The sequence below is a fragment of the Baudoinia panamericana genome (genome assembly GCF_000338955.1).
Source record: "Baudoinia panamericana UAMH 10762 unplaced genomic scaffold BAUCOscaffold_4, whole genome shotgun sequence".
In the NCBI taxonomy this organism is placed as follows: Eukaryota; Fungi; Ascomycota; class Dothideomycetes; order Mycosphaerellales; family Teratosphaeriaceae; genus Baudoinia; species Baudoinia panamericana.
Window position 1 is genome coordinate 1,031,405 of NW_006911260.1, and position 11,053 is coordinate 1,042,457.

The following is an 11,053-nucleotide window of genomic DNA, read 5'->3' on the forward strand; positions in this document are numbered from 1 at the left end:
ACTCGAGGTCGCCATTGTCGGAGAGGGAAAGCTTCGGAGGGGTGCCGATGAGCGCATGCTTGGCGAACAGCTCCAGTACACATGCAGCGCTTGTTACTATTGAGTTTTGGTGCGACCTGAACAAGTACCGGAGTGCACTTTGCGGGACGCAGTGAGGGTGTATCGCATCTGCTCATGTCTCAGAAGAGGGCGCGACGGTGGATCAGAGTGTTGTTCGTCGACAGCGGTTGAAGAAGCTCCAGATCAGGAAACCTGGAAACACAACCTGGTCACATACAAGTAGCGGCGTGCCTCGCAGAAGGTGTGCGCAACACCTTCCCTGATTCCAAGATGTCAGAGCCAAAGCCCGAGCAAGCGCACGTACTGGCGGATGAGAAGGCGCAGGTTGATGCGAGTGCCGATGCGAGTGGGAGTGTTGCAGGACCAACAGCTACGGATGAGAATACTCCCACAAGGGTAGCTGCATCCACCGCTTCAGGCGCTTCACCAACGACTTCGCCGCCGGCTTCGCCACCTGCTCGCAAAGATGAGACAGTCGCCGACTATTACTCGGCACGACCTAAGTTCGACCGACTTGGTAACCCAATTCCAGACCGAAGACGGCCGAGCGCCATGTCTGCGGTGTATGGCAACGCCCAGATCAGGCTACCGGGCGATCTTGGTACAAGAGACCCTCGTAGGCCCCGCTCCCCAGCACCATCTTCCCTGCCAGGAGATTTGGGTCCTAATGATCCGCGTCGACCGCGCAGCCCAGCGCCTGCCGGCCATCAACGCCATGTTTCGCTTGAAGGTTCGGAAGGTGGCGTCAGACTGGAAGAGGACCCACCGATTTCAGGTGCAGATCGCGAAGAGCTGAATCACAGCGACAACGATGCGGATGTGGATAACGACAATGACACCGACGTGGACGATTCTGCGCGTGGCCGTGGTAGGGTACGACCAGAGCCAGGCCGGACAACCTCGGGCAAGTCGATCAACCTGAGCGAGCGCGATGAAAGTGTAGACTCGGAGGCGGGACTCGTGTCTAAACCTGATCCAACAAAGGGACAGAGTAAATTCAGCGCCCAGCAGCGAGATCCGAGGATCAGAATCATACCACCGAGCGAGAAGAAGAGGGTCCATCCGAGTACGGCCTTCGACATGCCAGCGTCGGGCGCTAGTACCCCCGTCCACAGTGACGATGAGACTCAGTCAGAGCTGAGAGCAGCGCAAAAGCTGACGTTGGCAATGTCCGCGATTCACAGCACACCTTCGGCGCATCGTGTGATACGGCAGATCATCAGAGGAGACTACGCTCACTTTCAAACCGAGGCGGAGGAGGGGAGGAAGCGGCAGAGGGTGTATCTGGTGGCGACTGATCTCTCGCCGGAGTCCGAATACGCGCTGGAGTGGACAATCGGCACGGTCCTGCGCGACGGAGACACCCTCCTCGCAGTCTACGCCATGGACGAGGAGTCTGCTAGCGCAGGCGGCACGGGCGAGGGCGGTGTCGAGATCGGTCATGGTGCGGACAGCATTCGCGATACCGCCGCTATCGTCCATGACCTACCCGCTAACAACATCCCGCCGCCATCACCGGGGCCGTCGCCGCTATCGCGCAACAACGCCTCCTCCACTGCTGACATACGAAGTCGGAGTCGAGGCGTCTACAGCTCTGCCGAAGTCGAGCGAAGACGGGTGGCAGAAGAAATTACGCAGCGTTGCGTCCACCTCCTCCGCAAAACGCGGCTGCAAATCCGCATTGTGGTCGAAGTCTTCCACTGCAAGTCACCACGACATATGATCACGGAAGTCATTGACTTTCTCTCCCCGACTCTTGTCGTCATTGGAAGCAGAGGCATGAGCGCCATGAAGGGTGTGCTTCTGGGCAGTTTCTCGAACTACCTGGTCACGAAAAGCTCGGTGCCGGTTATGGTGGCGAGGAAGAAGCTAAGAAAGCACAGTAAGAGTGCCGTTAGAAGGAATCGGGACGGTACTGTCGTCCCGTATAGCGGCTCTGGCAGGACAGGACGGTTCAGCAATGTCATTGAAGCGCCCCGAAACCACGGTCTGAGAGTGCAAGGATGGGATAAGGTTGGTATTGATTGATCGGTCGCTGAGCGTGGCTCGAATTCGAACGTTGACATTGCCATCACCACGGGAGCATTTTGGTGATGAAGATATCTACAGTTCGGTAACTCTGAGCTCTAAAACTCGTCCATCTTTTCCAGCTGGTTCGGCGACATAGCCGCCCTTGTGAGTCATTCCCTCATCGAACACCACTTCTGTTTCGAAGCGGCTCCAGATCGCCACGATGATCGCTTTCATGTCGTACATCGCTAGGTTGGAGCCAACACACATACGGCCGCCTGAGCCAAAGGCCCAGAACCAGCGGTTCATCTCACGCATTTGCGTCTCGCTCGACTCCAGCCAACGCTCCGGCCTCCAAGCTTCAGGATCAGGGAAGACCTGGGGATTACGGTGCAGAGACCATGCCTGTGACTGCACCCTCACGCCTGCTGGTATGCCGGATACGGCGTGATCTGATACACCAAGCGTTGCCGCGGCGGGCGTGATTCGTGGCTGATTGCCAGGGATGGAAGCATGCAGCCTCAACGTCTCCATCAGCGCAGCGTGTAGCATAGGAAGTGCATCAACAGCTTTCGCGTCAAACTCGTCCGTCAGGCCGGCAAACTCCTTGCGCAGCTTCTCCTGCCATGTCGCGTTCTCTGGCCGACTTAGTCGCCAGGCGAAGAATGTCAGTAGAATACTCGAAGTATCAAAGCCGGCAAGTGTATGATCCAGCATCTCGCTTGCTTTAGTCATTCTCTGCGTTTGCACCGAAGCGTCCGCCCCGAGCTCGAGATCCTGCTTCAACAGATCCCTACTTAGCGCATTCCTCAGCTGAGCATAGACTGTCGGCCAATCCTCTGGCTTTGCAGGCTCCTTTCCGCCGTCGGCTTCTCGCATGACAATCTCAGCCTGATCGCACAGCTGAAGAATCCACGCCTCGATCCCATTATTGGTGCTGCTCACTTTGTGAGGCACAATGAGCCATTTGAGTCCGGTGCGCTCCAGTAACGCTGTCAGTATCGGCATCTCTTGCGGCCAGAACTGATAAGGTTGCCGCATCTTGTAGTCTTCGAAGAACGCGCGGTCCAGATCCGGCTTCTCAATGCATCGACTCGCATTCGCCAGTCCGAAGACGTAAGCGGAGACGAAGTCCAGGGTTATGGCTGTGAAGAGATAGTAGAACTCGATTGGCTTGTCCGATCTGCTCATCTCTCGCATGCGCTGCACGAGCCGGTCTTTGAGGAGAGTCTTGGTGATGGTCGTCAGAGCCGCTGAGTTTTGCAGCGTGCTCTTGGCGTAGATATTGGAGAACATGCGTCTCCGTCTCGAATGCGGACCGTGCTCGGGCATGGAGAACATTGGGGGGATGCCGTAGTTGTTGAAGACGTTGATGTACCAGTCACCCTTCTCGTAGCCGCCGGCGTAGATGGTGCGGATCCCGCCATCAACGCAGTTCACTGAGATCTCATTGGGAGCTAGACGTACGATTGGACCAAGGCGGGCGTGAGCATTGTGGACAGTTGGCGTTTCCTGCTGACGGCTACGGTAATAAAGGATCCATAACCGGGAGAAGGGTGCTGTCCAGTGAGCTGATGGGATTTTAGCAAGGGGAGAGAGAAGTATAGGATAGAATACAAGACGGTAGACAACTATGCCAAGTAGGAGGGCTAAAGTTATTGTGGGTATAGCAGGAGTTAGCATGACCGCTTAGAGAACTGGGAGTCCGTGATAGCTTGCTTGGGCAGAACAATACAATATGTGACATGGAATAGAGCCTTGTAGTGTCGCGTGCAAAAGAGACCTTCCGTCGTAAGGCCTACGACGTTAGAATGATACCGTACTCAGTCATGGATGCTGCCCACAGCTTAGGGTTGTATCTTGAGCAGTGAGTGCTGACTGATAAAGGCAGGCACGAAGTGCGCCCCACGACTATTGGCCGTGACATCACCCGCGCAGTCGACACAAACGAACTTCTTGGATATAACATGAGGCACGCGACCTCTTTCATCTCCGTTTATGGCGCCCTCAACCCTAACAGATCTACCTCTAGAGCTACTCGACCATATTACCTCGTACCTACCCACGGCGCAATCACTTGCATCGTTCAGTCAGACAAGCAAGAGTCTCAACGCGTTCGTAGAAAAAGATGCGTGGCAGACCTTCCTACGGAGCCGCTTCCCATCAACATGTCCGGCTTCTACGCCATCACCAAAACATACTGCACGCACGTTGACAATATTATCAAAGGCTTGGAATCATCGCGCGTTCCTCGCTCGCTACATAGAGCCACGGGGTGACATTCGCGCCTTTCCTGGAGGCAGGAAAGTGGAGCGCTGGAAGCCGCCTAAAGGGCAAACCATTGGCTTCACGCCTCATCTCGATGCTTACGAGAGCATTGGTCCCAGATGGCAGGACAGGAAAGAAGTCCTCGCTTTCAGCGCTGGGGCAGAGGTGTGTCTTCAGACGCGGGTACGGCGAGGCGATCAAGAATATGCACGATGGTACACATACCGTCCACTATCCGCATACGAGGGAAGGGACGATGTGACGACGCTGCACTTGCTGCGACCCGAGCTCGGTGAGGCATCACAGGGACCAGAAAGAGTCATTACAGGAACTGCCAATGGGGGCCTTGCCATTGTCGCACTGCCGGAGAGTGATCAGAGCACTGCGGCACTCTCGCACTTCGTCACTCAAGGCCATCCTGTTCGTTCCAGCAGCATTTTGCAGCAGCCTTTAGGGAAAACGCTCCTCGTCGCAAACATGAGCGACTCCCGAGTCTGCATCTATCCTGTGGACGCGGCGCAATCGAAGATAGCCCCTTTGGATTCGATAGACATCAAACCTTCCACGAGCGAAAATGGGCAGCGAGCCAAGCATCAACGTGTCTGGTCGACCTCCTTCCTGTCGTCCGCACGCATTGCTGCTGGAATTGGCCCGTCTGACGAGCCCATACACATCTACAGCCTTACACCCTCGGGGCTGGAGAAGGAACCATTTCGCAAGTTCAGCTTACAGAACGACTTCGAGCGGCTGGTCGGTGAGATTACGCTCTCAGGCTTCGCAAAGAAAAGCTCGTCCTCTATCTACCCTATCCTGCCACTGCCGCCATCCTCAAGCAGCGGAGGAAGTTCAGATGGTGACGTCTTTCTTACCGGAGCTTACGATGGCATCATTCGCCTGCATGATCTTCGCTCAGATCGCCAAGTGGAGAGGACCTACACCGATCCAACGGATGATAGTGCAATCTACAGTCTTCTAGCTCGTGGCCAGGAGAAGCTTATTGCTGGCTCGAGTCGCCATAGCTTGCTCAAGGTCTTTGATATGCGCATGGGAGCAGACTGCTACTCCTACCTCGATGCGAGCACATGTCATCTCCCCAGTAGTGGCGCGCGCAGAGAACCTGCGAGAGATTGGAACCTGTTCCTGCGTCCCCACTCCGCGACCCATACCGGTCGTGGCGGTGGGAATAACTGGGCACGACGGAGTCACGAAAGCTCGGTTTATAGCTTAGCGTCGCCTTCTTCTCAGTCGCCGTATCTGTATGCCGGCGTAGAGAACGCTATTCTGGAGCTTGCATTCACATCGATTCTAGATCAACAGCCAGATCCTACTTTCTTCAGTACCTGGAAGCCGGTCGCGCGAGGTAAGACTGACGCATGGCGCTCGGCAGAAGTCTTGGACCTCGCGATGTACGATCAGACGGCGGACATGAAGCTGTACACGCAGAGAAGCTTATGGAGTACCTGGAACTTAAAGCATGGCCACGCAAGCCATGCATCCACAAGCCTGGTGATTGACGGCTTGGACGAGCGCTGGAGACTCGGGACCGAAGGCGCGTGATACTGTAGCATTGTGGATCGTGACGCGAGGAAGAATGCCGCCCTTGCAACACTAATCAACGCCGCTAAGTACAACTAATTCATGATGTCGTAGTCTCTCAGTCACGCACATTCAACGCCTGCCGTTCTTCGCAGATGGGCGTACCCACAACTCTAGACCAATGACAACTCTGCAATCTCTTGGCCAAGGAATACATTGAACTTGCCGTGCATGATGTCCATGCGATATAACTGAGCTGGGTACGCCAGCATCTCTTTCAGCTCATCCGAGCGAGTGAAGAAGTTCTGACCTCCGGGCCCGGCATCGTGAGCATGACGAGCTGCGGCATCCGGGAACGCCTCGAAGATGAGGAACGTGGTCTTGGAGTAGCGCGCCCCGAACCATGGACCAGTTCCAGGCTCTTTGTTGACGCCGTTGTGAATGTCTTGCAGGAAGCCCTGGACCTGTTCCTCCTTGCCCGGTTTCGCTTCGAGGCGGATTAGGTAGGCTTTCTTGCCGGGAGTGTCTTCGATGCCATGCACGACGAACCCGCCAAGTTTGGAGTCATCAATGGCCGACTTGGTCTGCGGAGCTGGAAAGGGCTCTTGATCCTTTGCCGAATCGAAGTACTGCTCGTTAGGGTCCATCGTGTGTGCTGCTGCTAAGCTTGTATTGTTCAAGTCTTTGCAGAGGAAGTGATGGAACAATCTTACGGACGCTCCAGGAACAGAACGAGGCGCTTTATATGCATTTTGAGACCTTCTGGGCCGTTGCGAAAGATGCCAAAGATGCCGAAAAGCTTCGCTGAAAAAGCGAAGCTGTCAGTTACCTGGAATGGTCGTGCGTCCAGATGCGGGCACTTATCGCCGTCTACACGTTGCAGTATGTTACAAAGCCTGTTTACAAAGCCTCTTGCTCCTCAGGCACCATTATATGCAAGCTTGGGGCTATCGGCTTAGTGACATGAGGTCATGGTATATGTGTACCATGTTATTGGCAGTCTCGATATGAGTGTATCAGCAAGAACGGATGCTCGAGCGAGAAGATCCGGACGCATCGCCTCTTTTGGCTAGGCTTATCGATGACAAACCACTTGCCCACTTCAACCTCGCTTGCAGGACCGACTTCTACGAGAGTCATACGGCTTTACAAGCGATCGAAGAAGAAATGTTGCCGTCGGTGATGTCAATTTTGTTTCGTTACAAAGTGCAGCACGCGACAGGTATTGCCACCGAGTGCACTGGATTCCATAGTAAGAAAAGCAGCTACAGTTGCTGCCATGGGCTAGAGGCCGTTTCGCAAGCTGTAGAGACATTACAGCAAGGCCTGACATGAGCGTCACTCGCGCCTGCGTTCCGTGCAGAACCGCCAAAGCACGATGCGACTTTGTGCGCCCAGCTTGCGGCCGATGCGTGCAGCGAGGCCTGCGATGTCATGGCTTTCCCGACGAGCAATTCATCTTTGTAGATGAGAGGGAGTCGGCCCAGCGAAACTCGGAACGCGCCAGAAGGGAATCGAGACCAAGTCCACCTACAGCATCCTTCGAAATCGCTCCAAGCCAGCCTCAGCTCCAGGCAACACCGTGGACGCTGTCAGGCGCTGAAGCCAAGCAATTGTACTCATGGCTGAATGCCCAAGGCCTGGCACAAGTGCCACAACCGCTCAAGAGGGATCCAAGTGCAAGAGCGGTAGACCATTTCTTTACTAACTGGATATTGTATGTCATCTGATGCCCGTAATCTCGGCAGCTGTCTCAAGACACTACTGACAATTATACCTCACGTTTAAGGTACCCTACGAATGATGGAGCTTCAACTGGTTTTATGCATACTCTGCCAGCGCTTTACGTCCAATCCGGCCCAGATTCTGCTCTTGGTTTTGCAATTCGTGCTATCGCCGCCGCAGACAAGAAGCATTATTATGATGGAGACACGGGTATATCATTCCGAACTACAGCGCGCCGCAACTATGGTGAAGCCTTGACACATCTCCGGCAGCTGGCAGGCGATGCTCAGAAAATTACCGAAGACTGCACCCTTGCAACGCTGATGTTGATTGACGCTTTCGAAGAAGTCTACCTTGCTCGTTCCGAGCCGCTAGGTCTTCACGGGAGAGCTGTTGATGATATCTTGCGGTTGCGCGGAGACGGGCAGTTCTTCAATCACGATCGTTTTGCAGCTTGGCGCCTGGCGTACGATCGGTTACAGCTGCGGCAGATCATCTTCCGCGAGGGGCCAAGCGCCGAGCAGATTACCTGGTTTGGCCGGCTCAACCTGGATGCGCCAGAACTGCGAATGTGTGCCGACAAGATGCGCGTGAATATTCTCTGTGCGGAGGCCAGAAGACTCATTGAGGGTGGAGCAGAGCAGAGCGGTGATGATGGGCAAGCAGAGCGTGCCGCCACCCTTGTGCAGGAGATGAAGAACCTTGTGTCATCAATCGAAGCTTGGATGCCAACTTTGACTCGAGCCATGGAGGTCCAGGAGGTGACACATGAGCAGTTAAGTGAAGCAGAAGCGATGAGCGAAATAGCCGCGCCACTTCCGTACACCATACTGGAAAGAGGGTTGCTGTTCTATCGTGACATCACCACAGCGCACAGAGTAAACTTCTTCGCCAGCGCTCAGGTCGTGTTGAGAGAATCTCTGATTGAAGTTCTCGAGTATGCCGGCAATCTTCGGTCGGGAGAGCTTCAAGATACGGACTGGGAGCGCATTGAGCAAGAGGGAGGATTCATTGCGGAGTTGTCTGACCGTATCATCAGATCCTTTTCTCAGCTCCTTGGCTTCACGCGCCCAGGCGCGCCGTCACTGCCCAAGATGGGCATTATGGCGGGCCGGTTCTTCATCCTGTTCTCAATACAGGCCATACAGCGCGCCTCACATGCGCCGCAAGCGCACAAGGAAGCTGCTGTGCAAATCGCGGAATGGATCAGGTCTACGCACGGCTTGGAGTGATCTGGAACAACTAGCGCAGACAACCACGTGTAAGTTGGTATAAGCGCAAACAGCATCTCAATACCATCGATCATACAAGGTTTTTTGGCTGTGCAGCGTTACTACTATTGCAAACCACGACTTTGGACACTTGGGCCATTTTCAGCCATCTCCTTCGCCAGCGTCACCACTTTCATCCATTTGGTGCTCATACATTATGCATTTCACGCTCTCTTACTATGATCTAACGCAACACGTTGTTCCGGGCCCCCAGATTGTTTCTTACTTTGTTCCCCTGATCCTCCTACCTTTGGCATTGCTTACACCACGGTCGACACTCTCGAATTGGCAAAACGTTGCGGTCTTTCTACCGGTTATGGTAGGCAGCACATTGCATGCATGGTGGGTTATGAGAGGAGTTGACGTAATCAGTGTTGACGTCCTCCTCTGGGCACTGTTTCTGCTGGCACTGAAGGACCCATGGAGAGACTTTAGATATGTCAGGCGCGGTGCCACAGACACGAGGGCCGCTGCCTCAGCGAAGGTAGCAGACATTGCAGAAACGGAGAACGCGGCGCACGGTAGATTAGTCGCGCAAGCGAACCTCTTACAGCCAACAAATCACCAACATCGAAGTGCCCAGCGACCAGCTTCAGACTCGGTGATGCAAGATGATCAGCCGTATCCTTCCACGTGGCTCGGACGCCTACCCTGGGTTGGAACCTTACTTGTGTCTATTCGTTTAGAATACTGGAAAATTAACAGCCCTTCTCACGACCGGACTCAACCACCTCTACCTGCGTTTGACTCACGCATGGCATTTGCAGCACATGGCATTCTCTGCTTCGTGCGAGGTTACATCACTCTCGACTTGACGAGTGCTTACATACAGCATGATCCGTACTTCACGGACCTGAGCATACCAATTACGTCACCCCTACCGTTTCGAAAGCGAGCCTTTCTTCCTCCGCAGTTAGTCCGCACAATGGTCAGCGGTGCGCAAGCCTGGGCGCTCATCGGCCAGATGTTCTACGTCCCTTGCCTTCTGCCCGTTGCCTTACATGCCTGCGGCCTTTTACCCGATGAGTGGTCGCCGCATAACTGGCCGGCTTACTTCGGCTCACCGTCTGCGTTTGCAATCAACGGAGTTCGTGGCTTCTGGGGACAATATTGGCACCAGACCATGAGGTGGTCTGTAGCTGGCCCGGGCTACGCCATCGCTGATGGTCTAGCTTTGAAGACTGGCGGACTGGCAAGGTACAGCATCATTACGGCTGTGGCCTTTGGGCTCAGTGGCGTGGTGCACGTTGGCTTGGTCCCGCCTGAACCATTACACGCTACAGTGGATGTCAATTGGATACGTTTGTACATTGCAGCGTTCTTCTGGGTGCAGCCTCTTGCTATGCTTCTAGAGATTGCAGTCGGTCGATTCGTCGGTATCTTTATTAAAGCAAGCTACTGGCAACACAGCACGGGACTAAGAGTTAGGATGCTGGCGAACGTGTTGTGGGTTGTGGCCTGGTTCACACTCTGCCTGCCTCTGTTCTGTGAAGCAGCACGCCATCTTGGGTATTGGCGGCCCTGGCCGGTACCAGTTAGCCTGTGGAAAGGTATTGTCGGCGAGGGTTTCATCGCCTGGCCATTCTTGCTCGAGCCCTAGTAGCCATAGCAAAAGCGGTTCTGGCACACATACAAACAGTAATGAAGAAGTCCAAGATAGTTCTGTAACCCCAAGCTCAAGTACCATATATCATTTGAGGCTGACGTGAACATCTGCTTGTGCCGGGTGACGGGGCCTCGTGATATCATGAGATCTCGTAATGCCACGTAGTAAACGACTGAATCATATGATATGTGAAAAGCGAAGTAGCTACCGTTGTGGCTTGTATCAGTAGCTGTCGGTAGCGAGATCTGCATACACAGTCTAGCAACAAATCCACCCCTTTCGAGCGAGATACACCATCGGCGCCATTGCTTCTTCATCATCCGTGCCATCACATACGTCGCGTAAGATCCGTCAGCCATCTCACGACATTTTGCATCAAACTCCGAGAAAAGATCAAATCGCTGCGTAAGCCGTAATCGACACCCCGTTTCACATCCCGCTGTGCAGCAAGCGATGTCCGTTACCGGCGCCGGTTAAATTGTGTTCACGTAAGAGCTACTTCGTAGATGCACCGTTCGTAAATCGGATCAGCTCGGACTCCATGCAGGCAGTGGTATCATCATGACAAAGAAGCGAA

General features: G+C 54.3%; 6 protein-coding genes across 6 annotated transcripts; 4 read left to right on the forward strand and 2 right to left on the reverse strand.

Annotated features, from left to right (window-relative positions):
- The first annotated feature begins 524 nt into the window (after window positions 1–524).
- BAUCODRAFT_417319 (uncharacterized protein) lies at window positions 525–2,126 on the forward strand. The gene is made up of 3 exons (XM_007676767.1): window positions 525–964; window positions 1,045–1,411; window positions 1,436–2,126. Exons 1-3 carry the CDS (start codon window positions 872–874, stop codon window positions 2,086–2,088), a joined length of 1,113 nt encoding a protein of 370 aa, XP_007674957.1. The 5' UTR covers window positions 525–871; the 3' UTR covers window positions 2,089–2,126.
- Window positions 2,126–3,933, reverse strand: BAUCODRAFT_417228 (uncharacterized protein). The gene has a single exon (XM_007676768.1). The coding sequence runs from the start codon at window positions 3,751–3,753 to the stop codon at window positions 2,164–2,166; it is 1,590 nt and encodes a 529-aa protein (XP_007674958.1). The 5' UTR covers window positions 3,754–3,933; the 3' UTR covers window positions 2,126–2,163.
- A 1-nt stretch (window position 3,934) lies between these two features.
- On the forward strand, window positions 3,935–6,023 carry BAUCODRAFT_417421 (uncharacterized protein). The gene has a single exon (XM_007676769.1). The coding sequence runs from the start codon at window positions 4,069–4,071 to the stop codon at window positions 5,893–5,895; it is 1,827 nt and encodes a 608-aa protein (XP_007674959.1). The 5' UTR covers window positions 3,935–4,068; the 3' UTR covers window positions 5,896–6,023.
- Window positions 6,024–6,047: 24 nt separating this feature from the next.
- On the reverse strand, window positions 6,048–6,521 carry BAUCODRAFT_146794 (uncharacterized protein; the record flags this gene model as incomplete). Its single annotated transcript, XM_007676770.1, has 1 exon — window positions 6,048–6,521. The coding sequence occupies one exon, from the start codon at window positions 6,519–6,521 to the stop codon at window positions 6,048–6,050; it is 474 nt and encodes a 157-aa protein (XP_007674960.1).
- A 342-nt stretch (window positions 6,522–6,863) lies between these two features.
- Window positions 6,864–9,169, forward strand: BAUCODRAFT_417190 (uncharacterized protein). The gene is made up of 2 exons (XM_007676771.1): window positions 6,864–7,591; window positions 7,664–9,169. Exons 1-2 carry the CDS (start codon window positions 7,206–7,208, stop codon window positions 8,829–8,831), a joined length of 1,554 nt encoding a protein of 517 aa, XP_007674961.1. The 5' UTR covers window positions 6,864–7,205; the 3' UTR covers window positions 8,832–9,169.
- Window positions 9,170–9,624: 455 nt separating this feature from the next.
- On the forward strand, window positions 9,625–10,470 carry BAUCODRAFT_146796 (uncharacterized protein; the record flags this gene model as incomplete). Its single annotated transcript, XM_007676772.1, has 1 exon — window positions 9,625–10,470. The coding sequence occupies one exon, from the start codon at window positions 9,625–9,627 to the stop codon at window positions 10,468–10,470; it is 846 nt and encodes a 281-aa protein (XP_007674962.1).
- Between the last annotated feature and the right edge of the window lie 583 nt (window positions 10,471–11,053).

Bases quoted from the DNA above. Each gene is read 5' to 3' on its own strand.
- BAUCODRAFT_417319 (XM_007676767.1), top strand. From the start codon at position 872: ATGCGGATGTGGATAACGACAATGACACCGACGTGGACGATTCTGCGC. The intron at 965-1,044 runs GCAAGTCGATCA...GATCCAACAAAG, and splicing joins GCCAGGCCGGACAACCTCGG to GGACAGAGTAAATTCAGCGC. The intron at 1,412-1,435 runs GCGACGGAGACA...CCCTCCTCGCAG, and splicing joins GACAATCGGCACGGTCCTGC to TCTACGCCATGGACGAGGAG.
- BAUCODRAFT_417228 (XM_007676768.1), bottom strand. From the start codon at position 3,753: ATGCTAACTCCTGCTATACCCACAATAACTTTAGCCCTCCTACTTGGC.
- BAUCODRAFT_417421 (XM_007676769.1), top strand. From the start codon at position 4,069: ATGGCGCCCTCAACCCTAACAGATCTACCTCTAGAGCTACTCGACCAT.
- BAUCODRAFT_417190 (XM_007676771.1), top strand. From the start codon at position 7,206: ATGAGCGTCACTCGCGCCTGCGTTCCGTGCAGAACCGCCAAAGCACGA. The intron at 7,592-7,663 runs GTATGTCATCTG...CTCACGTTTAAG, and splicing joins TTCTTTACTAACTGGATATT to GTACCCTACGAATGATGGAG.